The sequence below is a fragment of the Anas platyrhynchos genome, chromosome 8 (assembly GCF_047663525.1).
Source record: "Anas platyrhynchos isolate ZD024472 breed Pekin duck chromosome 8, IASCAAS_PekinDuck_T2T, whole genome shotgun sequence".
In the NCBI taxonomy this organism is placed as follows: Eukaryota; Metazoa; Chordata; class Aves; order Anseriformes; family Anatidae; genus Anas; species Anas platyrhynchos.
The window spans coordinates 28672660-28699508 of NC_092594.1; the positions used below are offsets into that span (position 1 = coordinate 28672660).

General features: G+C 50.6%; 1 protein-coding gene across 20 annotated transcripts in view; it reads left to right on the forward strand.

Moving 5' to 3' along the window:
• The window catches only part of PTPRF (protein tyrosine phosphatase receptor type F), a 362946-nt gene that overhangs the window by 272658 nt on the left and 63439 nt on the right, over positions 1-26849 (forward strand). For all 20 annotated transcript variants that reach the window (XM_038183345.2, XM_038183347.2, XM_038183344.2 and 17 more), the window contains 5 exons: positions 6719-6829; positions 21873-22142; positions 23974-24555; positions 25115-25248; positions 25997-26141. In XM_038183345.2, the coding sequence (XP_038039273.2) occupies positions 6719-6829; positions 21873-22142; positions 23974-24555; positions 25115-25248; positions 25997-26141 (1242 nt within the window). The remainder of the gene's footprint in view (positions 1-6718; positions 6830-21872; positions 22143-23973; positions 24556-25114; positions 25249-25996; positions 26142-26849) is intronic.

Here is a 26849-nt window from a genome sequence, read left to right on the forward strand (position 1 = left end):
TAACAAACCCTTTTGGTAATAATGTTGGGGGGAGGAGGGTGGATTTAGTTTGATTTAATTGCTGCTGTGACTGTGTCGCTAGGGGCCGCGTGTGCAGAGTCCTCAGGCGGCTCGAGCATTCCCCAAGGGCCTTGTGCTGGACCCAGCGTGGGGCTAGCAAGGGGACGACCTGAGAACTTCCCCGTGTGCCCCACCACACAGGAGGAGATTTTTCCAAATACCTCATTTGATCTTGGCCCCTCTTATTTGGTCCTTTCTGTCCAAGACAACTCTGGCTGCAGTGAAACGGGAGGAGCTCCCATCTATAATTCATAAATCTCGGTTCGTAGCTTAACTCTTCACCCCTCGGGGACTGCCCCGGGTAGTAATTAAATCTCAAAATCCCTATTTGTTCATCAGAAAGACACGGAGCTGGCAGACGCCCATCACATTAGGCAATAGCTGGCTGCTTAAGGGGACCCACAGATGGTATCAGCCACTCCATGTTTAAGCAAGTTATGCCCGATTCTGATTTTCAAAGTAGAAAATAAGGTGCTCGTTTCTAGCATTTCTCTGGAATTGAACTCATTCAACCTTGTGTGAAACCTGGCTGCATTTTCCTGCCCCAGGCGCTGAGAGACAGCAAAGCACAGTTGTGTTTCAGGTGGGTGCTGGATTGAACAGGCATTAGATCGGATGCACATGAGGAGGTAAAGAAATATCATCATCTCAGGCATTATCCCTCTGCAGTCAGATTTATTTGTTACTTCTCTGTCACCGCAGGAAATAACCTGAGGTTCCTATACATAAGAGTATTTCTTCCCCATAGACGTCAGCATTACAGAGGTCTGTCTGAATTAACTTTAGATCAGCTCACTTGGGTGTCAGGAGCTGTCTGTCGGAGAAGCCAGGTAAACACCCGCACCAACTTCTGCGGAGCTGCAGCTAAACCTTTCCCAGTCCCCGGTGAACTGGTTTAAATATAGCTCCAGTATATCTCTGCTACCCTGCGAGCTGGAGCGGAAAGCTATCCGGAGAGATTAGAGGGAGCTAAAAGAATTTTGCTGTCTTTTTGAGCATATGTTTGTACATTTGATTGCACTTGGTATGTGATAGAATTTTGCCTGTTTCCTGAGCTTTTTCAGACACAAAAAGAAGGGAAACAATTTAAAACAAGAAGAGATGTTTGAAGGAGCAGACGGTGTCAGGGGGGTGGTTGGGTGGGGTGTAGTGCCTGGAAGTGTTTGTAATGCCATGTTTCTTGTTTTCTGGATCCAGATTGACTCGTGTCCCTTTAGAAGCGTGCACAGAGGTGATTCTGTGCGTTTGACAGTGCTGTAGCTTTCCCTCTGACACAGAGTCCCCTGAGATCTCCTCTACCTGCTGGTGAGAGATCAGAGTCTCCTGAAGCTCCGCTGTCTAACAGGAGCCCTCGTGCTGCCGAGCACGTTGGATCTCCTCTTCTCCCTCCCTGCCCCAGTCCCGCGCGGTGGCAGTGGTCGAGTGCCACTAGCGGCTGCCCCCGGTGCACAGGAGAGCAATTTCTCAGCAGCCCTGCCAGCCACAACGTGCCCCTCACATGCCAATCACCGGCCTCCCCGGCACAATCAGCATAATGAACACTAACAATGAAAATATATTTGTAGTTACCTTGTTTGCATAATTGGCACTGCTGCTGGCTAGTGGAGGCGAGGTGCAGTCCTCGCTAACAGCTGGGAGGTGCCTCTGCTACAAATTACGAAAACAGTGAGTATGGGAATGCTCAGTTTCATTGCCAGCGACTCTTGCACGGTTTTGATGTCTTGTAGCTTTTCACAGCTCCCAAACCCCTTGGTGTCGGGGCTCTCACACTGTTCCTTTTTCCACTGTGTTCACACTTCCAGATCTCTTCTGGTCTGTCCTTGGCTCTGGCCCTGCTCCCCAGCTCCCTGGATTGCGTTAGGAGGACTCTTCTTCTCTGGGAGGGAATTTTTAGCAGAGGAGGGATCTGGACCCTGACCAGGGGCTGAAAGGGTGGCTAAAAATGCTGTTTTGTAGGAAGCCAGGCAGAGTTTCTGTGGAGGAAGCTGGAGGAGAGAGACAGGAGGGGTTTGGGGTAGCCACGTGCTGTAGCACATAGGATGAACAAAATGTACCTGTTCCCAGCTGCCCGGAGGAAGGGTCCTGGTCACGTAGCTCGGTTCGTTAGCGCCTGCATCACGAGTGCTCCCCTTAAATGAGCACTGCGGCTGCAGCCTGCTTCCTCTGACTCCCGGGCACTTGCGGGAGCATTTCTCCACATGTCTAATTTTATAACCAGGGCAAAAGGTCACTGCCTCTGTGAGCTGGGGGCCTCCAGCTGCGAGTACCCTGCCAGAGAAACGGAGCTGCTCCTGCTGCAACGGGTCCAGAGCAGCAGTGCCCCACAAGCACCGTGTGTGTGTCCTCTTCTGCCGAGGAGCTGTGGAGCAGCATTTCGGAGAGATCAATTTGGATGGCAGCTCAGAGCCTTCCCGTTCGCTTTGTCACCTAGAGGAGGGAGCGACAAGCTCTCCGTGGTGCAGCAGTCCCCGGTGCTGCCAAGAAGTGGCCCTTATCAGGATCTGCCTTCCCCCACTCTGCACAGGGCACTTCTTAAATGCTTCTTTTAAACGCTGTCACTGCAACTAATGGTTCTGCCTGAGCACAAGTGTATTTGAATAGATCGTATCTTGGAGAGCCGCTAACGGGGATGCTGTCTGTGCCCAAGTCTAAAGAGCAAAAAAGAAAGAAAAAAAAATCAGAGAGGAGGGAAGGGACTGGTGGAAAGATAGCAGCACTGAGTGAAGGACCTACAAGGGATGCCTGTCAGTCAGCAGAGCCTCCTCCAGCCCTCAGCCCCCAAAAGCTCTGCCTTGTCACCATTCTCCCTGGCACTGGAGAGCAGCCAGGGGTTTTTCTCAGGAGCTGGCAGCGATCTGATAAGCTGAGATGTGTTATCGGGAACAGATCTGAGCCACAAGCGAGATGGACGCGACATGGCAGCATGGTGGGGAGCGGCTGCCCCTCTTCTGCCGGAGCCCTGCCATGGTTCGGGGGCCTCAGAGGCAGCAGAGGTCGAATGCTGCTCCGCAGGGAGAGGTTTGCTCTGATGTGCACAGCCCCACAAGTTCCCAAACAAGCTGCCTGCTGCTACTCCCTATACTCCTGTGCGTGTCCTCGTGGTAGCTGCTCCTCATGCGCCTGCTGAAGCTGTGCTCTCTGATCGCACGTCAGGATTCGGCTGGGTAAATGAGAAGGGCCCTGGCACAGGAACACTCATGGAGTCCGGATGAGAAGTCTGCTGTGACACCCTTTGTGAACAAGACCTTACTCAGCAACTTGCACAACATAAATCCCAAGTAATGAATAAAAGTAAATCAGCCTGCCTAGCCCTGGTATGCAGAGGCACGGAAGATTATAAGATGAGATGTTGGCAGGGCTAGGAATAGAAATCAGGTCTCCACGTTCCCAATCCTTTGCAGTTGTCAAAGCAGATTTCCCCATGCTATTGAGGGTCTTTGGATGCAGCTTCCATGAATTTCAGAGCTAGGAGTTGCTCAGGACTTGGTTCCTTTTTTGTCTGTGGGTCCTCTTGTGCTGTCCAGCCTAGGCTTGAATTCTCCAGGAGGTGAAGCTGTTGCCTTTCTCCAGGATGACCAAACCAGGGCCTGGAGCATTTTACACTTGCGGAGTTATTCTCAAGGCTCAGATGCATTTAACGTCTCCAGTTAATACCTGCAATGCCTGAGCTTCTTACCTGTCTCCATAAATCTCAGTACCCCGAGACACGCCGTACGTCCCTGTATCCATCACTTGGATGTAGGCTGTCCTTCAAGAAAACAACCCCGTTAGTCCCCCTGACTGCCATCAGCGTGCTGTGATGCTTCCCCTTTGTGGCAGCTGTTAGATACACGATGGGCTTTTTGTGTTTGTCTAATGGTAATTTATTGTATTGACTGTTTTCTTGCTGGTTCAGCTGAGGGGTTTGCTTTTAACTTCCCTCCTGCTTTCTGGGTTCTCTCCTGCTCCTGCCATGCCACAGCTTGAAGAGTTGTGCCAGCCCAAACAAAACCAGAGTCCCCTGCCCCTTGTCCCTGAGCATTTGTAGAGTTACCGACACACGTTATATGTTTGTAGTATGATTTCAGAGAGCGGTCCGCTCTGGCTGCACGACTGATCGGCAGCGATAATGTCACTCCTCTCTGCCTTCATTTTCTTCCTCCTCTTATGTTTTGCTCTTCTCCCTCCAGCGCTGATGCTGAGGTCCCTAGAGATAAGGAATAATATGACTAACTGGCATTTAAGAGGTATGGTGATCGCAAGATTGCATATGTATAAAGGATATAAATACCAGGGGTGGCTATTAAATGGCTGGGAGGAGCGTACCAGGAGGTGTATCCACGGCACGCTCACCCGGGGTCTCGCTCTTTTCCAGGCGGACGCCGCTGCCTGTCACCCGGGGCTGGCCCTGCTCGCAGCCCAGCCAGCTGACGTGGGCTGCAGGCTAAAGCTGAAAGAGGCTTTTGGCCAGGGTGATGACATCCGCCTTTTATTTTTAAAGTTTGAGTGTCTTGCAGCAAACAACTCTCGCCAGCCTGATGCAGGCACGGAAAATGAACTCTGCAGCACTCGTGTACCCACAGAGTAATGAACGGGAATTAGGGAGGGGATAATACGTGGCGAGCTCTGGGAAAACCATCCTGCCAGAGAGCATAACCGGGCTGTGGCATAAATTCCTCGAGGAAGTGGTGAAAGACCTATCAGTCGGCACATTGAAAATGGGATTGGACAGAGCACAAGTACATTTACAACAGGGAGCAGTGCCGCCCTGGCCCCCAGGGACGCACAAGATAACCTAATAGGCTTTTCCATTTCTAGATTCTCTGATTCTCTGTATCTTGTCAGCGCTGGGAAGCTTCCTCCAGCTCCACTGCCTGTCATGCCGCTGCCTGCTTGAAGATGTTTTTCCCAGGCAGCGTGCAGAAATTCGATGTTCTCCCTGAATTAAGCAGCAGTGCTCTGTAGGCTTTGGGCTGTGGGTGTCCAGAGAGCGCCAGGGCTGGGGAAAGCTGGCAGCTTCCTTTGTTAGGAGGTGGAAGGATTTCTGCAAACAAGCTCTCTCTGTCTAGCTGAAGCCTCGTTCCCGGCACTAATGCAACAATAGGGAGGGCTCTGTACATCTTTTTATTATATGGCAGAACCCGGGGAAGTTCATTTTTCCCCATGACATATAGACTTATGCGACAGTCTCAATTTATCCTTCTAAATAATGTAGGTGGCAGTGGTTGATTCACATTAGTTTTTCTTCTGTTCTGATGATATGAAAAACTCAGTTTGACCTCTGCAGCTTGAACCAGCAAGAAGGGGGAAGGCAATTTCACCAGCTATTCTCAGTGCCGCTCTCAGTGGTCGTTTTGAACCGTGGCAGGCAGAAATGAGTTCAAATCCTTACAAGCAAAGGGGTTAATGTTCTCTTTTAGTTCGGTATATGGTTTGTGAGCAGAGTCCCCTTCTTACAGGCAATCCTAACCAGCACAGTCTGGGCACTTGGAGGCACTTTAAAAATTGCTGCCGCGCTGCCTGGGGGAAGCAGGCAGAGCAGCAGCCGCTTCGGTGTTTGGCCGGTGGCCGGCTGCTCCTGCCGTGCCAGCGTGCTGTCACGGGCATCCTGCCTCTCTCTTCACCTCCATCTTTCCTTCTACATACGGGGCCCTGTTAGGGGAGTGCAGCTGTGAGCAAATTTGCAGTCATCTGCGCTAGGCAAGACGCAGTGGTGGTGCTGGGTACCGATGGACGAGGCTGAGCACATGAGAGACAAGCCCCTTAGACCGGTGCTCACTTGGAGCACGGCACAGGTTCCCCACGTAAATCGCCATTCTGTGCGCTTTGGCACTTATTGCAATTATTTCATGTGCCCCGGGTGCATCTGGCGTTTCAGGGATGGGATCAGGTCATGTCCTGTGGTCTGGACCAAGCAAATGTTCCTGCCCCAAGGCTGGAGGAGCAGCGCTGCTGGGACGCAGGGAGGGTGGCTTTCCCGCGAGCACCATGCTGCCAGATGGGTGCATTGCATCGCTGTGTTTATTTGGTGTCTCAGACTGAGTGTCTAATTATTTTATATCAAGTGTAATCCACTCTGAAAAGACAAGGAGATCCCTGACATGGTGAGAGCTGAGAAAGGCAAACTGTTTTTTTCTCAAAGAGGGATGTCTGCTGGGAGGAGGGGTGGTGAGGTGGGAGAGATGGGGCTCTGCCAGTTTCTGCAGGAAGGTCGCAATTTGTTGAGCATTTGCTAGGCTTTGTGTGCATCAGATAAGAAACAAACAGCTACAGTTAGCGGCCTTTGTGTTTAGCTGTTTTGATTAAAGGCTTATTAAAGGTCCTTTTATTAGACAGGAGTCCTATACCAAGCTGTAATTAATACGTGTGTATGTGTATGGTTTTTGCCTTTATTGAAGCAATGAATATAAGTGGTTGGGGCGGTTGGAAATGTATCAGTAACTGGTTCCCTATGCATTAAAAAAATAACAATAATCAATTTCACAAGCTTCTAACAGCAGACCGGGTACCTTGTGGCTGCATGCTGGTACCCTGTGGGTCCAGGGAACAACATCACAATATATTTATCCAGGAAGATGCTTTAAAAGCATGGGGCATGGCCTTCCTTTTCTGAGGCTGTCTGTTCAATTACCAGATATGCCATAATCTGAATTGTCTGTGTCATCTTGTTTGTGCGCAGGAGCTCTGCAAATAGAGAACAGCGAGGAGTCGGACCAAGGCAAATACGAATGTGTTGCTACCAACAGCGCAGGAACCCGCTACTCTGCCCCTGCTAACCTGTATGTGCGAGGTAAGAGCAGCTTCCACCCAAGGGGGTCACCCTCCTCCCGCCCAAAGAGCTCCATGGCTATCTGCAAAGGAGTGTGTTCCCTCTTAGTGCCCTGGTCACACTTTGTGGATTGTGTGATGCGGCCGTTTGCTCCAAAAATGGCAAATGAAGTTCAAGGATATCGTTGATCCACGTTGGGTTTGACTCATGTTTGCTGGAAATCTGTTTTTGCTGTTTACACGGTGTTCTGTAAAATGCTGAAATATGAGCGGAATTGGAACTCCTTTCTCCCTTGAACTCCTTAGCTTTGTGTCACAGTTATTTTAATTGGGATCGAGGGGTGCTTAATCCTCTTAGTATAAACTAACCTTTGGTGGAGTTGTATAAAACTGGTCTTGCTCTGATGAGCCAGCTGTAGGTGAGCTGGTATTTAGGCCTCTGCTTTGGAATGCCTATCTTTAAAAACTGAACAGCTTTTTGGAGTTGTCCTAATCCATCTTATATGCATCAATGATTGAGCCCCTGGGTATTAATGGCTCACACTGGGAACATGCTGGAAATTAGCTGCAATTCATTTAAAGTGATTTTCTAATGGTTATGCTATGTTGCCAATTTAAAACTATTTTCGACATACCAAAAAAAATAGATTTTACATCAAGACGGTCTCTTGCCAGTTTTCTTTTTCTACATTAAAGGTATTTGAGTTAGTCTGGAGAAAAGCAAGGGCTAAACCCACTGTACCCTTTTTATTAATTTCAGCAAGAAAAAAATATGCTGCTTCACATGAAACTCTGCATAACCAGAGCCACTGGTAAGGAACCCCTGGGAAATGTAGCTATGGGTTTTCCCAAGAAGAGAAAGAAAATTCTTGTGCTAGCGCAATCGTTGTTTGTTAGGAAGTTAGAACCTGATTTTATTTCCACATAGTAAATCAACTGTCTAATAATAAAATCTCATCTTCATTTCTTCCTTCCTCTGTTTTGAAGAAAGAAAATAGAACCTTAAAGCTGTGTATGCATTAGTTAGTATGGAAAGAGGACATGATCATGATTAATTCTTCACATGCTGTGTGTTTGCTTCTAGAGGTGGCTTCTGGCATCGTCGTCTTTGCTTGTTCTGGGGGACTGCTTTTTTATTTTGCAGACTAATTTGGATTATGAGAGTCTTTGGAAGACTGAAGTATCCAATTAAGCATATTCAGAAGATGAAGCTGTATCTGTGCAGTGGAATCACTCATTTCACTCTCACAATGTAATTACGGATGATTTTAAACTCCATGTATTCTTCCAAGTTCATTTTTCAGGCAAGCTGTACTAAAACTCATCCCAGATTGTCCCTTTGCACTCAGAGGGAAAGGATCCTAGCTACCAAGTTGGCTGTTGTTGCATAGGTTTGTGTGGAAACCGAGCCATTTTGCTGCAGCATTTGGGGATGACTTGCTTCCTGTGAAATGCTCAGACTCTCAATGCTCTGTTTTCTAGAGAGGTGTGGCTGAAAATAGGCACAGCAACTTCAAGAGGTAGAAAAACCTCCTCTTACAATGTTCTGGTTTCTTTCTAATGAATGCTCTTTATTTAGTGAGTGAATCCTGTAAGTCTGAGGAATGTACTGAATTTTACACTTGACTTCCTGCTCAGCAAGGTTCATCTGTCCTCTTTGGGCTAGGCATGGGCCTCAGATGGTTTGCACATGCGAGAGGATCCTGACGTTCACTGAAGAAAGCATGTTCTTAGACATATGCCTTGCTGCTAACCATCATTTTCTTACACATAAATTTTTGGAACAAGCTTTTTTATTGCACATAATCTTTACAATGTCAGTCTCTAGCCTGTGTGATCCTGATAAAGCTCTGCTGTATATTTAAGACAGGATACCCCATAAATTACCATCATATGAAATTCGCTGTGGATGCTAGGTCCAAGATGGTATTTATGCTTATAACTTATGCTTACAGTTTCTGATAGCTGATGTTGTATGAAGAAAATATTACTGCTGTATTAGCTAATGACTTGAAAAAGTTAGTCAAAACAAGAATAGTATTTTACTTCTTAAATGAGTAAGAGAAAAAATGGAAATATCTTAATTTCTCACATCTAGGATGCAGAATAAAGAATCCCCAGTGTCTTTTATTCTGGGGATTGTTCCGTGGTGTTGTCATTAGAAGGATCAGTAACTTCCAGTTGGGTCTTTAGTAAGTGCCTGCATCTTTGCTACAGAAGACGTTAATTAATGCTAAATTACAGTTGAAATTAAGCGTGTCGGCTGCACCACCACTGCTGCATAATGGTTTCGTACTGATTGACCTCAGTGTGGGGAATACCCAGGAAGTTTGCCGCTTTGGGGGAAGCGTGGCTGAGCGCTGCTGCTCGGTAGCTCTGTGAGCAGCAGTACTAATTTCCACCCCGTGCAATTCTCAGGAGCGCTTGTACCTGCTCTCATTCACAGCCTATTGTTTTTTTAACAGTTCAAATGTTTGTTTGTCTTCTTGACTCTGGGGGCTTGTGTTTTTGATCATGTCCTCCCCTTTCCAAGCCTCCCAGGTAGTCCTTTGTGGGTGTGCTGTGTTAGAAGGTACAGGCTCATTAGCATCTTTATCATACTTTTCTCACTAACAAAGGAAGATAGCAGTGGCTGAGAAGGAGCATGCAGGCACTGCTCAGGGCTCCCTATATCAATGAAAGAGCAGGAGGAGGAAGGAGCAGGATACGCCAGTGCCTTGTCTCTGCGAATCCTTCAGAGCCAGCACTTCTGCACAGATGGACTTCATTAAAAGTTAAAACATTTCCACACCAGGGATTTGTAAAGGAAAATGGATGCATTTTCCTTGAAGCTATTATTTTCATCTTACTAAGTGTGCTGGAAAGCAACCCTCGTAAGCCTTCTGCTCCTGGACTGACAGGTCTATCTGCCTGCTGCTGCAGAGCCGCGATGGGGCTGGGGCGCAGCGCGGGGAGCGGGCTGCCTCCTGCTGCCCTCCTCAGCCCTCCGTGCACACAGGGCTGCAGGAAACACCCGTACCACTGGAGGAGCAAGGACAGAGCAAAACCAAGAGCAGAGAGCCTGCCGGGACGTGGTGGCTATCTGGGGCACAGCGGATTCCAGGAGGGCACAGTGCCATGTTCCCATCCCGCCAGTGCTGCTGTGAGTGTTGTCGTTCCCCCTACAAAGGAGCACTCATCCAGCCATGGTCCATGGTCGCATGTACCAAGGTATTGTTCTTGTAACAGTGATTAGATTTGGGACCTGATGGTGCTGCAGGGAGAAGGGAGGGGAATAGAAACGTATGGAAGATATGATTCCTCTAATCCAGAGAGCTTACTGTCTAATTTAGCAGCAAAAATCCAAGAAGTTGATTCAAGACCTACAAGAAATTGATTTAAGAGTAGAAAAGAGATTGGACCTAGCATGAAAAAAAAGGTAGTTTCATTTCGTCGTGCTCACTGGGAGTAAAGTATAATGCCACTGATTCACCTAGGCCATTGGGTTTTTATGAATACATTTCACTCTTCATTTGCCTACAGCTTCAGGGACATCTGCACAAAGATGAACATTTTCAGCTCGTAGTCTGGTCCTGTGACATACCTGTGAAGACAGTGACCTGTGTGGTACTGCCCTCAGTAAAGGCACTGTTATTTGACTCTTTCCCTGTATGAAAGGTTTTTCCTGCCCTTCTCTTTCTCGACCCGTGGCATTATTTTTTCAATAAAGGAGATGAGCTGGAGGACTGTGCAAGCATATCCTTATAAAAACACGGTGGAGTTCACTGGCTGTGTTCCCCAGCACTGCTTATGGCAGTCAGCAGTACCAGTGTTATTGGAATAGTCGTTTTTGGAGTAGTAACTGCATACTTCTGTTAAATGCTGCCCAGTTTTCACTTCTTAGGTGCTGCTTTTCAAGCCTGCAAGGCATGGCCCCATGGGACAAGTGCAGTGAATTCCCTTGCCCAAAAGGCTGCTTGGACTGCGTGTGCACAGCTGCTTTAAAGAAAGACCGTTTAAAACTGAAGTGTCTCCTCTGTGCCTAAATCACAGACAAGTAAATCAGACTGCAGTAAATAGAAATGGTTTTACTGCAAAAATCTGCTTTCTCAGTCTGCCCTTTGAAAGGCCAAGCTAGCATTTCATGTGGCAGCAAGGAAACTTGCTTGGAGTCTGGAGTATCATTTGCCAAGTCTCACTAAGGTGCTGTCACCCAAGATGAAATGAGGACTGTAGCTCTGTCTCCAGCAGCGATTCTCTGGCCTCCGCAGGGTTTTACACCAGGGGTCTCGGTGTCAGCCTCGGCTCAGACATGGAGGGAACTGGCTGAGATGGCCACTCGCAGCTGTACGACGCTTGCTGCAGTGAGGACCTTGTGCAAATAATAATTCCGAATGACTGACACCGGCCTGGAGCAACAAGACTTGAAGCCTTTAAAAAGGACATTTTGTGCTTATGTAATATTAAAGCAGCTAAAATAGCAACAGCAGTCAAAGCTGGAGGGTGTGCCAGAAGAACAGAAGCTGAGAGTGGTGGTCAGACACTCAGCGACCAGAGCTGGAGATGCCTGAGAAGCAAATAGGTAACGAGGAGCGTGTTTCTTAACAACCCTGCTCACTTCTGGCAGTGTGCTCCAGCAAACCTGCCTCTCGTCAGGGCTGAGGGGTGACAGTTCTTGTCCAGAGAGGGGCACTGCTGGTGCCCGGGGGCTGGCAGCCAGCAACGGCGAGCAGTGACTGCGGAGGCTGGCGAGGGAGACGCCTGGATGACAGGGAGCACGAACAGGCACTTGAATCGGAGCAGATGACCCAGACTGCTGCTTCAGATGTCTGCCCCGCACCATCAGAAGAAGCGAAAACAGCCCGTGATAGAGGTCACAGAGCAACTACCCCTCAGCTGCTGGTGTGTGGCTGGGAGGGGCTGTGGGTCTGCGGGGCCGTGATCTCCCTATACACACTCGGTGCAGTCCTGACCTCAAGCTGGTGCTACAACAGAGTGATGCAACACAGAGCAGTGACCCCTTGATGAAGCAAGTGCATTCCTTTTTATGGGATTTCAGTATTTTTAACTCCAGTTCTTTTGCCCCAGGGCGCTGCTCCATGCTGAAACTATTGCTATAACCCACGCCAGAGCAGCTGTAGTTGGGTCAGATGCACATTAGCTAGCTGTAAGCAGCCTCATGGGGAATGCAGCCAGGTGTGCAGCCAGAGCAGCTCAGCACCAGCAGACGTTTGCTGCTGGGACTCTGTGCCCCTTGGGCTGGAGCTGGCTGGCTTCAGAGCAGGAGAGCCAGGCAGAGGCTTCTGCCACTTCTCCTTTTCCCCACCTATTCCAGTGGATATTTTTGTCATGTTTTTATTGCAGGGGAGAAACGTGTGCACCGTCGGTGTTTTCTATGAGCACTTTGCTATGCCATGGTAATTATAATGATCAGTGTTTAATAAATAATAGTTCTCTGCCCTTCTCCTAGCACTTTTCATCTGAAGATTTCAGTGTGCTTTATAGAACTCAACTAAATAAGCTTAACAGTTTTATTCCCTGCAAAGTCCTTTGGCAGTTAAAAGTACAATGCAAGGCTCAAGCCTGATTATTTGTAAAATGACCTTTATGGAAAACAGAACGAGGTTGGCTGCTGGCTCAGTGCACGGCAGAGCAACAAAGAAGTGGACTTGGAAACCCATTTCCCCCTCCTCCCCACACGACCTGCACAGACATCTGCGGAACAATTAGGCCTGCGTATCTGTGCCGACTAAGTGTCCATTCCCTCCCCTTTCACATCCCCTTGCACAAAGGGTTAGGAAATCCATCTCTGGAGCTCTGAGATTTTCCGCTCTTAATTGAATTCATGCGTGCGTGTGTGTGCACTCTGAATGGGAAGCGATGGCTGGGCAGCCCGAGCATCCCGTCTGTCTCGAGGATGGAATATACTCATCAGTGTGGCATGAGCACATTGTTCAGCGCCTATAATGGGAGGTTGTCTTATTCTCATGTAATCTGGCGTAAAAAAGACAATCTGTCCTTTTGTTCCCCTGTACCTCTGAAAGCTGTAAAAAAATAAAATTTGATTTATGTGGAGTCCTTGAGACGCAAGATGTGCTTTTGGAGATAAGCAGGAACAGGTTCGTCCCCCTCTGGGTTTTTGTTAACCTCTGTGTCTTTTGGATTCCAAAATGTCTGGGTCTGCCTTTAGATTAGTGCCGTGCGTAACACCCACGGGTTTTCAGCACAGGGCAGATGCTGCCAGTTCCCGGCAGAATTGCAGAGCCAATTGGGATAATGAACTTTCTTGTTGCTTTCAGGAAAGTATCAGCTTCCCACCCTGAAAAGCTTTAGAAATCCATTGCTTTGTTTGGCCTCGTGATCCAAACTCTGACTTGTGCATTCGCATCCCGGCCACAGCCCCCTGCCTTGGCTTAGGGAGCCAAAGCCCAACACAAAAGCAGCGCCTCTCGTAAGCCCAAGCTCATCCTTCCTGCAACAAGCTGCTGTGGGTAGAGCAGTGCTGCTGCTGCAGAAGACGAGCGTGTCTGCGGCAGGGTAAAAGCCAAACTCAGTCAGCATGGGAATTTCTGTCTGCAGAGCTGGAGCCATCCGACACTCCGGCCTGGCAGACACGTCTCTGATACGGCCTCGCTCTTTGCTGTTTCAACCTGGCTCTCAAAAGGGACGCCTGGTTTTGCCTTCTGGGCTTGGCTGTCCTCTGCTGGCATTTCGGCTGTGACTTTATGTTGTCTTGCATGTAGGTCGGTGTGTTGAAGTTATGGGACAAGCAGCTCGGGTTCATGGGGACAGGGTGATGTGTGGTGTTCTGCGAGGGGGCACGGGGTAACACCAGCCTTAAAGCCCCCTGTGCTTGTGGGGGGACAGGTGTCACTCGCTGTCATTGCTCAGGGTCCTTTGTTATGAAAAAAAAATAATGGTAAAGCGTGCCTCTCAGCCTAGGAGTGACATGGATAGAGAACTGGAGATAAGGGGGAATGTGAATGGGATCTGTAAGGAGATGAAACTTTCAATTTACCATTTATCAGGTTTATCTGAGATAAAGCAGCAGCTGTTTAAGCATTAAGTCAAGGGAAAAGACCGAGAACTTTCTGCCCAGGTGTTCCCTCTCTCGTTAAAGCTGTTCCAAAATGTCCTGCTGCTGGCTTTTATTCCCCATAAACTGCTAATATAATTAAAGATTAAGAGATAATCCAGCAATTAGTGACGAATAGTAGGCCCCAAACTTGTTCCTGTTTGACAGACCAGAACGTAATCTGTTTGAATTAGCCTGTTTCTCATGTGCCTCCTCACCTTCCCAGCTCTAATCTGAAGTGTCAACACCCCGGGACAGCCACCGCCGCCTCCTGACGCAGGGCAGTCCCCAGCAGGCTCCCAGAGCAGTGCCACCGCCCGTCCCGCAGCAGTACCCGTGGCATGCCTGGGGGACACCGACCCTTCTCGGCTTCTGCAGCAGGGCCGGGTGCTCCCATAGCTGTTGGGGCATCGTTCCTTGGGCTCACACCCTTGGCCGGGCTCTTGCCCTTCAGTCGCGCAGCCCCGGTTTGCAGGAGCTGGGGTCTGTGTTCAAATGCTCCCCAGAAATACAGCTGCTCGGGGGTGCTCCTGCTTGCCAGGAGCATGGCTCTTCCTGAGCAGGGACAGGGAGCAAATCCTCCCTGCTGGGAAGGGCTGAGCAGCAGTCCAAAGCCCCTTGCTGTCTGCTGAGGCCGTGCAGATGTGATACGCTCCAGGAGCTAAAGGGATACGGGGGTGGCTTGGGAACAGCAATGCAGAGGTTCCCTCCCACCACAGGGTCACGGGATGAAAAGTTGCCTTACGTTGATGTTTTGTGGACCAGAAGGTGATTCCTCTATCCCAGAGGAAACCCAGGCCCTACTCTAGGACTGTATTAATCCATGGCTGTGTGTTTCAAGGACACCCAAGTGGGGCCCTCAGTGGCGTTGGCCCTCGCTCGCGCGCCGGTTAAGCTCCAAGTTGGCTGGTGCTGGTCCCCTGGCGCCAGGTGAAGTGAAGAAATGAAAACAACTGTTTTGCTGGTCTCTTCCAAGCTCCGTTACACTTCACAGGCCGTAGTTGTAGCTGTTATTGGCAGTTTGCTGCCGGCTCTGTACAATGTCAGTGTTGGTTAAAATCCTGTCCTCTAATCACTGGAAATGGCTGCCTGTACGCCGCACTGTACAGTGCCACACGCTGTTCTCTAATTCGCAGTGTTTCTGATGGAAAGCAAATTCCTCCCCCCACCTTCTCCCTCTCCCCTCAAAAATGTGACTCATAAGCAGCCTTTGACTATCAGATCCACTTCGGTATTCTCTCGGCGAGGCTTCGATTACAGCTGATCCGCCACAGATCTGTAGCTGGAGTGAGGTCACTCCCGCTAGAGAAATAAGATCTCCTTTGTCTGTAAGGAAAATGCAACTAACCTTCTACTGTCTCTCCCGCAGGAACAAAAACGGGGACCTGCTCAATTCCCTCTGGGTGTTTTTGTCCTGATTTCTTGTCCTCCTCTCACTCACAGCACAGGGTACCAATAAGGCTCTCCCGAAACTGAGCCCAGCTGAGACCGCGCATGTCTGTCACTTGCCTAATGCCTCTCTGCCACCTTTAGCTCTTTCTTTGGAGAGGGGGAGCCGCTCTTCATGCTCGAAGACTTTCCATCTGCCACTTGGAGCATTTCTTTCATACTCACTAAAATTCGGACCTACATGTATATGCTTCCCAGTGTGTGGCCAATGGGTTTCAAGTGCCTTTGCCATCACCTTTATAGCTGGAGTGGGTGCGTGGGAGCGTGTCCGTCCGTGTGCTGGCTGCAGTGCCTTGCTGTGTGTGTCGTGCAGGTGTCTGTGCTCCCAGCACCTGGCCCGGCGCGGGGCCGCCCCGAAGCTCCCTCATGTGAGTACGCCCGGGTCCCCTGGGGCCGGCCCTGCCCCAGGCCAGAGCGGTGCGAGAGTGGCGTGCTCCTGGCCCCGGCACGGAGCGCTGCGTGTGCACGGTGGGGAGTCCTGGCTGACCTCTGTAGTCTTGTCTTGTCGTTTCAGTGGTGTGCGGACAGATGAAGCTTGGCCTGTTTTTACTCTCTGTGTTTTTCCTTGTCTTTTTTTATTCCCTCCTCATCTTCATCGCACTCTGCCATCAAACAAAACAAACTTTCATCTCTCAGATCAGCGAGAAGGTTGGTCCTTTTCACTTCTTATCCATCTACAGTACGCCACGTCAGATGGGACTTTTCCAGTAGGGAGAGGAGAGCCATCCCCCAAAGGGGAGGGGGCCCTGCAGACTCTGGCTCCCTTCCAGGCACGGCCAAAGTGTGCCTGATGAAATCTGCTTACTGTTTGCTGTGACTCTGCTGATGGCATTGATACTTTGCTTGCATGTCTGTGTCGCTTGAGGTATGAAATGTACAGAATGCATTTTGCATGCAAATACCAGCCAAGATGGTTTTATTCAACGGTGGGGTGGGAAGGAGTGCATGCTGCTCTACGTGGGGTCCTCCTCCAGCCTGTGCTAGGTGCCAATCCAACACCTCTGAACTGCTGCTGCTGCTTGCTGGCCAGAGCTCAAAAGCGGTCTTGGGAAGCGGGGATGAGAGATCTCCAGCCCCCTGGTGAGCTGCTAGGGAGAGCGGGTACCTCCTGCAGTTTTAATACTTTCTCTAGAATGATCAAGGCTTGGGGCAGCTGGCCATGCTGATGGCAGCTTTCCTGTTCCTCAGCTGGCCCCACGCTGGTGGCAGCCACTTCTCTGTGCTGGACAAGGGCCCTCTGCATGAGAAGGGCACAGGCAGGGTTGCCTCCCCTCTCTTCCTTGGGGTTGGGCCTTGATTTCCCTGACAGGAGAGCAGGGAGCACTGGTGGAGGCCTCAGCTTTTCCTCAGATGGCGCAGGGATGCCCATGGTGGCATGTGCAGGAGCTCCACAAACCCCAGGTCACTCTTTGCCCTGCTCAGAGAGAGCAAACCAGAGGTGACTAAAGGACAGTAGCAAAAGGCGAATGCCGCTTTTAAATTAAATCTAGCTCCAGAGCTCACTGGAGGCTGGTGTTTTTGGCAGAAGTCCTGAGCTGGTTTCCAGAGCTGACTCCCCCACCAAGCAGCACTGCGCGGGGCAGAGGGATGCTCACAGTACCCCCGGGGCCTGGAGCTGCTCCCGGGTGGCACGGGGAAGAGACCCCGGCTCCTCTGCACGTGCCATCAGGCAGCTGCGTGAGTTGATCTTACAATCATCGCTGGAACAAGTTTTAACAAGTTGTCATAGCAGTTGTTCCAGTACAGTGACTTTGCTCCCGTTTCTCTCCCCGGAACGTGCTCTCATTTAGATTGTACTGAGACACGGGGCCCAGGTTGTTTACCCTCTAAAAATAGATTTCATAGAGGATAAAATTACCTGAGCCCAAGACAATGATGGAAAATGAGAACAGGGAAGAAAAGAGACGAAATTAAAGCCGAGGCCCAAAGCTTCCCAGATTTCAGTGAATTTGGAGCACCGCTGTGATGGCTCGGGCACCTCTGGAGAGCAAACCTTTGACAGGGCACTTAAACGTTTTAGCCGCATGGCTTAGCTGAGGGGAGGCAGCCGAGAATGGATAGAAGCCAGCGGGAGCGGATAATTTCTCATTCTTTCTGCCGACCCCTCCTCCCCACCCCACCAAAAATACCCACGTATACAAATATTTAATGTGAAGCCAGAAATTAGTTTCTAAATATTCCAATGGGATTTGCCGTGCTTATAATTTGTTTGGCACTGATAATTACATCTTACGTTTTTCCAGCTTTACTTAAAACTGTGTACTGCTCACCCATGCATTTAATTATTGCTCTGTGACTGCTACAAGGTTATTTATTAACGAGTTATTTTATCTTGATACAGTGGATCTTTTCTCTTATTCTCCTCCTTAATGTTGTGTTATTTTCATCAGAGAAATTTCAGAGAGTGAATGCAAATTGCATAGCTCCACAATCTCGCTCTCCCTTACTTTGCTATTAGTATGTCAGTATGCTGAATGCTGATGTGTCTCCAGTGCTGCACCACTGTAATGATATATCCTCTTTTATATGTGGTTGTCAGCGCAAATAATTAGACCTAAAAGTTATAGCTGAAATATAATCCAAAAATGGCAAGGCCCTGTTTTGGAAATTGTCTATAAAATGTCAGCACTCAAGGATGCATTGGAAGCATAAATAGTACAGCATTGTTTGAGCACAAGATTAGACTGTAAATGCATTTTTTCTGGTTCCAATTTTTCCTCTCCTGCTGTTGATTCTGTCAATAGATTGTGAGACACCAGCAACTGACTTTCCATTTGAAGTCCTCCCTTGAAATGATAGCGCTAGGGAGAGATGAAAGGTGTCTACAGATGAGTAAACCGCGCAGACTGATGAGCGTGTTCGAGGAGAGCTCCCGAACGAGCCCCTCCCAGCTCGGAGGTGGCGGTGCTGAGGAGGGCAGCGGGTTTGGGGCAAGGCAGAAGTGCACCTAGGGTGAGGAAAGAAGAGGTCCCGCATCGCTGCCGGCTGGAGGGAGGGGTGGTAGCACTGCCGTTTGCCCAGCTGTGCTGCAGCTGAGAGCCAGCAGGGAGAAGCAGCCAGGTTTCCCCTGCCCCAGCAGCACTTCAGGGTCTCGGGAGCACGGGCACGTCCCCCTAGTGCCGTTGTGTCACCAGCAGGGCCTCAGCATGCAAAAGAGGGGCTGACAGCACGGGCCTGTGAGCCTTGAAAGCTTTAATGCCCAGAGCTCAGAGCCGCCACCCCTTGCAGAGAGCAGCAGGGAGGGGGTTCCTGGTTCTCCAGGGGGTAACGTCACCCTCAGAGGGAACCTGAGACCTGAGGACGCAGCCGCTCCTGGTGGAAGGAGCCGGGCAATCGATTCTCGCTCTTTGCTCTCCAGGCAAGGAATGTGCATGTTAATGCATGCTGAATTATTAACGTGATTCAATCTCAACCTGCGGGGCTGTCCTGTTGCCTGCTCCCCTCCCTCCCCCCGGCGGTGCCCCCATCTCCCCACCACCCTTCCTCCCTGTCCTGTGGGATCGGGGCACAGGCTCGGGCTGCGCGGTGCTGCTCACGCCCCAGGGTTGCACTTTGCTTCCCAGGGCCCAGTCTCTGAGCAGTGCACAGCACAGAGCCCTTAACGCTGCCTGGTCTTGGAGTGGACGGCGATGAATCTCATTTTTGACACTCTGCTGGTTTAACTAAACCTCTGAATTCTGCTATTGTCCATCGGAATGATTTTAATATTCACAGTAATTTTCCCTGTGCTGTTCTTGCAAAGCCTCCCAACCACCTCCTCAGATCTTTATCCAAAAAGAAGATTTAAAAAAAAAAAATGCGAATTCTTGTCAAGAAAATTATAATAAAAAGGGAAATTTCATTGCTGCAATAAATGAAGAACAACAAAATTTTCTGAAGCAGTTAATGTAGCATCGTGGGCTGTGCTAGACCATAGATTTGACTTGTAAATCGGGCAGATCTTCTGAAGAATGCTGCTGTTTGAGGGGTTACACTGATTTAAATTATTACCAGGCTCCTATGCTAGAAAAGCAAGAGACTTAAAGCGCTGGCTTGAGCCCGAGGAATGTGTTGATGGTGCTCTGCAAGCTGCTGTGAGATCTCTGCCAGCTCTCACTAATGCTAACTGACAGCAGCTCCCCTTCTCCCTCCGTGCTGGCTGGGACAAGAAGCTGCCACTCATCCCCCCGTGAGGACAGGAGGCTGGTGGAGCCCGTCCTTTCCTCTGAACGTGCTCCTGCCAGGGCTCGTCCAGGCCAGATTGCTCAACAAAAGCCTTGCCCTGACCCTCTCCCACCTCCCGAGGTGAGAGCTGGCCCCGGCTCGGTGCCAGCTCCCTGGGCAGGCGCCGCTTCTGCAGGACACATCGAGGGGGACAGGGCACCAACGGGGCTCGGCATGTCCCCAGGAGGGTCCTGAGAGCCAGTGTGGGGCGTGCTGCCTCTGGTCTCACAGGTTTGGGTGCATGCTGGGCTCCGACCCTCCTGCATGGCCTCCGTCCTCCGACCTCAGCTCGCACCGAGTCACTGCGCGCCGTCCCACTCGCTGCTCGGCCCCAGCACCGCTTGCTCCCTGACTCCTGTGGCCTCCAGTGCCTGCCGGCCTGTTTGCCTGGTGCATGTGCATGAGTGCTCTGTGCACACCTCTGGCTTTGTCCTCCAGGTTTTGCTCTTTTTTTTTTTTTTAATTTATTTTAATGCAATGTGGGTGGGTGGTTTTGGTCCTTGGATGGGGACGGAATTTGAACAGCTGAAATAATTCGACGCCATGTGCATCGGAAAACGAAAGCTGACGTTTAATGAAGGGTGCTGGGTTGCTTTGGTTGGAAGTACACCATCATGTGAAACCATTGCCATGTCCATCAGGTTAACTCCGTATTCTCATGACCGCGTAGCGCTTGAGTACACTTTGAGTTGTGTCTCGGTTGGGGAGCGCTGCCCCGTCAGTCAGGTAACGCCTCACTGGCGATCGCTCATGTAGCTATTGATTTCAGATTTAATAATTGATTAAAAGAAACAACCAGCAAGACTTTGGATATAGACATTAAAAAAAGAAAAGAAAAGCCAGTATCCTTCCCCTGCCTGGTAAGGAGCTAATGAGCCCTGTTTTGTCACCGAGACGACGTGCAGTACACACGCGATGTTGACAGCATTGTCTCATTTATCACGAAGCCTCAGCGCTGTTGTAGATGCTAGCGCGGGGGCTTCCGTCTTCAGTCTATTTCTGCAAGCCTGTTGCTTGGGGGATGACTCATCAAAGGCAGCGCTAGGTTTGGTTTGGGGACAGCCAGCTGGGCGAGCAGCACCGCCACCTCCGCGGCTTGCCGGGGGACAGTGCCTGCGCCGGCCGTGGGGAAGCGGCGGGGCCAGCGCAGACCCCGGGCTGGTGATGCCCACGGCACCTCGTGAGCAGGCCCCGCTCAGGCTCCTGCCCCATATCCGCCTTCCCCAGAGCTCCACCAGCCCCGTTGGAGGGGTGTCAGGGCAGGGAAGGGCTCCTTGGGTGCCAGCCGGGTGAGAGCCACCGATGCTCTGGGCCGCCCTTCCAGTGCAGGAGGCTAGAGCAGAGCAGGGCTGCTGGGCAGGACACGTTCGGGCAGTTTCCCTTTTCAACTACAGACTAAAATGAGCTTGCCCAGAGGAGACAAAGATTTACCGAGCACAGTTGTTTCTCTACCCTTGCTTAAATAGGCCCATAACACTAACCCTGAAGAAGGGGCCTCATTTCTCAGTGTCGTTTTCCTGACGGGAATGCATATGGCAGGCAGCTTTAGAGCTTTATTGTAGCTGAGAGTTGCTTACAAATAAGTCTTGAATGAAATACCTAGCGAGGGATTGATATGAAGAGAAGCTGTGCAATGAAATAAGGAGGAATACATCTCCCAAAGTGCTGCCACGAAGGTGGGGAGGGTTCTGCCAGCCCCGCACTCTCCTGTCAAGATGGATATGATCTCACATCTGTCAGGATTAGTTCTCTCCTGCCCAGCAAGGTGATCTGTTCAGGCCCTGACAATGTCATGCAGCTCTGGTGACTATTTTTTTCTGAGCCAATGTAGAACCTGAGTTACATTTTGAAAGGAATTATATTTTATTTAGCAGCACACGTGTGCTAATTCAGAAAGAAAGCCTTCTGCTGCCCCTGCCCAAACCCTGCGAGGTTTAGGGGACAGGTTGCTTTACTCTGGAGCTAATAAATTGAGCAGGTAATTCTGTTTTGCAGAGCTTCAGTAGGCCCTGCACAGAGAGATTGTGTGACTGGCATTTGTGCATGCTGTCTAATTAGGGGGATGTAATTTAAATGGAGAAACGTTTCATGTTAGTAATATGATTTTAAAAGACTATGTTTGGAGGGAATGGACTGAGCCATTCCTTAATGAGTTCTTCTAATAAGACGCCAGTGGCTAAGGAAGGAGAGAAAAGTGTGCACAATTTGGCAAAGCAGCGAACAGCTTCTGCGCTTCGTTTTATCCGTCCCAAGGGATAGAAAGGCAAAGCTGTCGAAGCCCCCTCGCGTCCCCCTGCAGTGCAACTGAGTGCTCGCTGCTGCTTCTGTCCCCCTACTAGCTGTCTCCTCCTTGTTTCAGTGCGCCGTGTTGCTCCTCGATTCTCGATCCCTCCGAGCAACCACGAGGTGATGCCAGGGGGGAGCGTGAACCTGACGTGCGTGGCAGTAGGTGCTCCAATGCCCTACGTGAAGTGGATGGCTGGCGTGGAGGAGCTGACCAAAGAAGACGAGATGCCCGTCGGCAGGAACGTCCTGGAGCTCAACAACATCATGCAGTCCGCCAACTACACCTGCGTGGCCATCTCCTCCCTTGGCATGATTGAAGCCACGGCCCAGATCACTGTCAAAGGTAAGGAGTTATTCCTCGTGACCCTCCTGCGTGGGTTTCAAAGGTGTAGACCTACCCCAGAGTGTTTTGGGTGCAGCCAACTGACTGCATTCTCCTGTGACTTTTCCACCTTGCAAGGGAAGTTCCCAAACCCACAACCTTTTCTTTCTTTCTTCCCTTACTGCTCTTCCTCTTTCCCTCTCTTCCTGTTCTGTTGCTGTCCTTAAGACGTGCTCCCTGCCGCTGTCTCACAGGTAGCCTTGCCCAAAAGGGAGTGTTACTGCTGATTGCTGACTGCTGGGGACGGGGCAGCCCGCCCAGACAGCTCCTTCCTGGGAGGCTGAAGTACGTGTCCTGCCTTTCCCATCGAGGGCCAAGCAGGCTCACACTGTCCCTCTCCTCTTCTCCTTGCAGCTGATTTGTAGCTCGGATTTTCACAGATATGTCATCCTTGGAGTCTGCCTGGTCTCGCAGGCCGCCTCGTGCACTGTGGTCACCTTTAGCACCAAGTCCTTGCTTGAACAAATCACAGATCTGAGACTTAGCCCCCTCTGACCTGGTGATTAACAGCAAATTCTCCTTTCCCTGGTGCTAGTCAGAGGCTGCTTTTAACCTCAGCCACACACCGCTCCCTTCGCTCACAGTGCCTGCTGCGTGGTACCTGTTTTCTTACAGAGGAAAGGGGTTGCCTCGGTTGTAGTACCTACCCGAGGGTGTGCAGGAGAAAGGGGCAGGATGGGGAGGTGGTTTGGGTGTGGAGGGGAAGCGGGGCTGCTCCACTGCACTGATGGGTACTGGTATTTACCCCCTTGGTCCTGGGAAGGCTCTGCCTCGCTCCCCCTCCTGCTGGCGTGGTGTCTGCTGCCACCCCAGGACTTCAGTCCCTTGCCTTCCTCCTGGTTTCTCTGTCTTGTCTGCACCTTCTCTCTGGATAGCTCAGAAGAACGAAGTACTTGGGAACCTTGATTTTGGGCTGAGCATTTTTCCTATTCCCACCTCATGCACAGCTGCATTACAAGGCACTAATGACTTTAACTAGAGCGGTTCGTAGGAGGTTTAAACTTACTTTAGACTTAAATTCACTCATTGTCTTAACGTATTTGTGTACTCTGCAGATCTCTCTCATGCGTACTCTCTTTCTTTGTTCTTTTGGTAAAATGGCAAATCTGGAAATGTTTGCTTGCAGTAGCTACGTTCTCATTAACACTTCAGAGATGTCAGTGTCACAGAGTTCTTGTGTAACAGTTTGTCGTCTGGTTGCAGTTTGACACACCACCCAGTGAAATAGTCGATGTGAAAGTTGGTAATTTCTCTGGCTGTATCCCTCCTGCATGCACTGTAATACTCGCAAGGCATTCCCCCATCAACCCATCTTAACAGCACTGTCCATGAACTCCCCGGGGCCTAGGGTGCTGCCTCTGGAAGCAGGGGCGTTAGCTCCAGATGACTTGCAGTGCTCCGATTGCTTTCCTGTATCCCTTTGTAAATCAGCTGTAAACCCGGCTGCTGGGGCCGGGCCAGCCCAGCCCAGCAAGCACCTTCCCACTGCCAGCTGAACCCCCATGACAGAAACATTCCTGCATCCCCGTTGAATTACCTTTATTTAGCCTGCTGCTGGTAAGTGCGTCAAGCACGTCTAATAACATGATTGCTCTGTTTATCCTTCCATTAAGAACCACTTCAAGCAATATATGGTAATATAAAAATGCATGTTCTAGAGTATGAAATGATTTCTGCCTTTTAAAGAAGAATGTTAATGGGAGGTGGCAGCTCCATTTTTATCCCCGTGCACATTGCAGGGTTTGAGCTGACTGAATTATTTAAATCGCACCTCTCTGCCTTCCAATTGCAGCGCTGCCAAAACCTCCAACGGAGCCATTAGTGACTGAAACGACAGCTACCAGCGTGACCCTCACCTGGGATTCGGGCAACTCCGACCCCATTTCATATTACGTCATCCAGTACAAGTCCAAGTCCTTGGAGGGTCAGTTCCAGGAGGTGGACGGTGTGGCAACGACCCGCTATAGCATAGGTGGGCTCAGCCCCTTCTCGGAGTACGAGTTCCGGGTGATTGCAGTCAATAACATTGGCAGGGGTCCCCCCAGCGAGCTGGTGGAGGCTCGGACAGGAGAGCAGGCTCCTTCAAGTCCCCCCCTCAAAGTCCAGGCACGGATGCTGAGCGCCAGCACCATGCTGGTCCAGTGGGAGCAGCCGGAGGAGCCGAACGGACAGATCCGAGGGTACCGCGTTTACTACACCACCGACCCGCATCTGCCTTTGAGCATGTGGCAGAAACACAACACCGACGACAGCCATCTCACCACCGTGGGGAGCCTCATCACAGGGACCACATATAGCATCCGTGTCTTGGCCTTCACTTCGGTGGGCGACGGGCCCCCCTCGGACATCATCCAGGTCAAAACGCAGCAAGGGGGTACGTATGGAGTGTGGTGCCGTGCCCCCGTGCCCTGTCCCAGTGCTGTGCAGCTCGGCTGTGTGTCTGCTCTGTACCAGGTGTCACAGCTGCACTCGGTGCTCAAATGATGGTGTGCCCAAGTGGCATCCCCACCCCGCGGCCGGCAGATTTAAGCTGTCAGCTTGCACCAGGGAACTAGGATCAATCTCTGTGCAAGTAACGCAGCCCGCTGTTTTGTCTGGGCTGTGATGGCTAAAAATGTCACACAAGGCCCTGGATTTGTATGTTGGCACCTATGCAGCCTTGCCAGGGTTTGAGTACACGCGTGGAAGTAAGGAGCTGTGATGTAGTCAGGGTCTGGAAGTAAGCATGAGTCCCATAATCACCTGCTGAGTCCCAGAGGTGCTTGCTTGCTGGCTAGGGTATTCCAAGAGCCCCGTACTGGTGAGAGGGAAGAAGGGAGGGTCCAGAAGGAAGGCGTGAGGATCCTCCCAAGGTGAAGCATGGATTCTGCAAAGCCATGAGACTCTTCTCCCTGCATCTGCCTCCTGGCACTAACCATGTGTTTGGTCCTCAGTTCCTGCCCAGCCAGCTGACTTCCAGGCAGAGGCAGAGTCTGACACCCGCATCCTGCTGACCTGGCTGCCCGCCTCTCAGGAACGCATTACCAAATACGAGCTGCTCTACTGGGAAGGAGAGGATGGTGTTCAGGTGAGTATCTCTGCTTCAGCAGCACTTAGAGCCAGACATTCAGCAGCTTCAGAAGGGGCTCTGCTTGAGCTGGGCTGACAACAGGACTCTTCCTTCACCATGTGTCTTCTGTCCCGCGGGCATGTGATGGGGTCCAGCAATCTTGGTCTGGCTCCTGTGTAAGTGACCTCAGCAGTGAGTGTTGATTCCAGCAAGGTAGCTGGTAATAGCTTGGGACTGGAAAGGCTCCAGAATGCAATGGCACCATCCCTGATGCATCTGTACTGCTGGTGTCTTTAAATGCTTCCACATGGGTCTGAAATGGCCTTCAAAATCTGTCTGTAGCTCCTAGACTCTCCAGAGCACTTCAGGAGCAGATTGAGGCTGGCCTAGAGAGAGCCCTTCCACATTTACTGACACATCACTAGAAGTTCAGCTCTACACATATCAGAATTAGCACTGGCATCAGGGCACCACAGTGAGCATTGTGCTGTGGCAGCATCGCAGTGTCCCATGGTCCTCTCCTCCCCCTGGGTTTTATAATGGCATGAAAGCTACCAAAAATAAGTGTCTGCCAGGTGAAGTGTCAGCAAAACCATCCTTCAGTCAGCGCTGTTCAGGTGCATTGGAGGTCTTGACTGCTTGGGGACGAGGGCTTCACTATTTCACAGGCAAACACCACATGTTGGGAGGAATGTTGGAGCTGAGCACCAGCCTTTCTCTCTTCTCCAACTACACCAAATAACTTGTGTTTCCCTTCATTTTCCAGCAAAAGGTGGAGTTTGACCCAACCTCGTCGTACGCTGTGGAAGGTCTCAAACCAGACACGCTGTATAAGTTCCGGCTGGGTGCCCGCTCTGAGCTGGGGGTAGGAGTCTACACCCCCACCATCGAAGCCAGAACTGCCCAATCCAGTAAGTGTTTGACACTGCCTTACTGAAGGCAAAGCAAAAGCAGTCCAGTTCCCATCACCTGGGCATGGAGCAGCTCGGTGCCTCTGCCCTTGGGTGACCGCAGGGATGCCGGCACATAGTTTGCTAACGGGCGTAATGGGGAAAGTCAGCTGAGATTTTGGATCAGGGCTCTTTGGCGGAGGGGGTGCACCCAAGTGGTAAGTTCTTTCGTTATGTCCCTTTGATCATGCTGTCTTTCCCTAAGGGTAGGTTCATAAAAACTGATGGAGGAGTGAAACAGACTGGGAAATTGCTTTGGAGAGATTGATTTGAGTGGGTTTGTGCATCTCTATGAATTTACTCCCATGCAGACGAGCTGTCTGGATGGGCAGCGTATGGGTGTTCGCCTGGCTCTAAATGTGACTGTCTCCAAGCCATTGGATTTTCACCCCTTCACTCCCCATTCCAGCAGCCTTGCATCTCCAGGAGCCCTTCCCTGGTTCATACACTTGGTTGCAAGGTGAGGCATCTTTTGAGGCCAGATGTGCCCGTGGCTGTCGGGTAGCTGGAGGAGTGAGCTTGGGAGAATGGCTGTTTGTCTGGGTTGTGTGAGCAAGCCAGGCTGCTGCTTCTGAGGCTGCAACGCTGGGGGAAACCAGAACAAGCTGCAGCAGAGTTAATAGGGAGGCTAGATAACGAAGTGACCCAGGCAATATCACTTTCATCCTC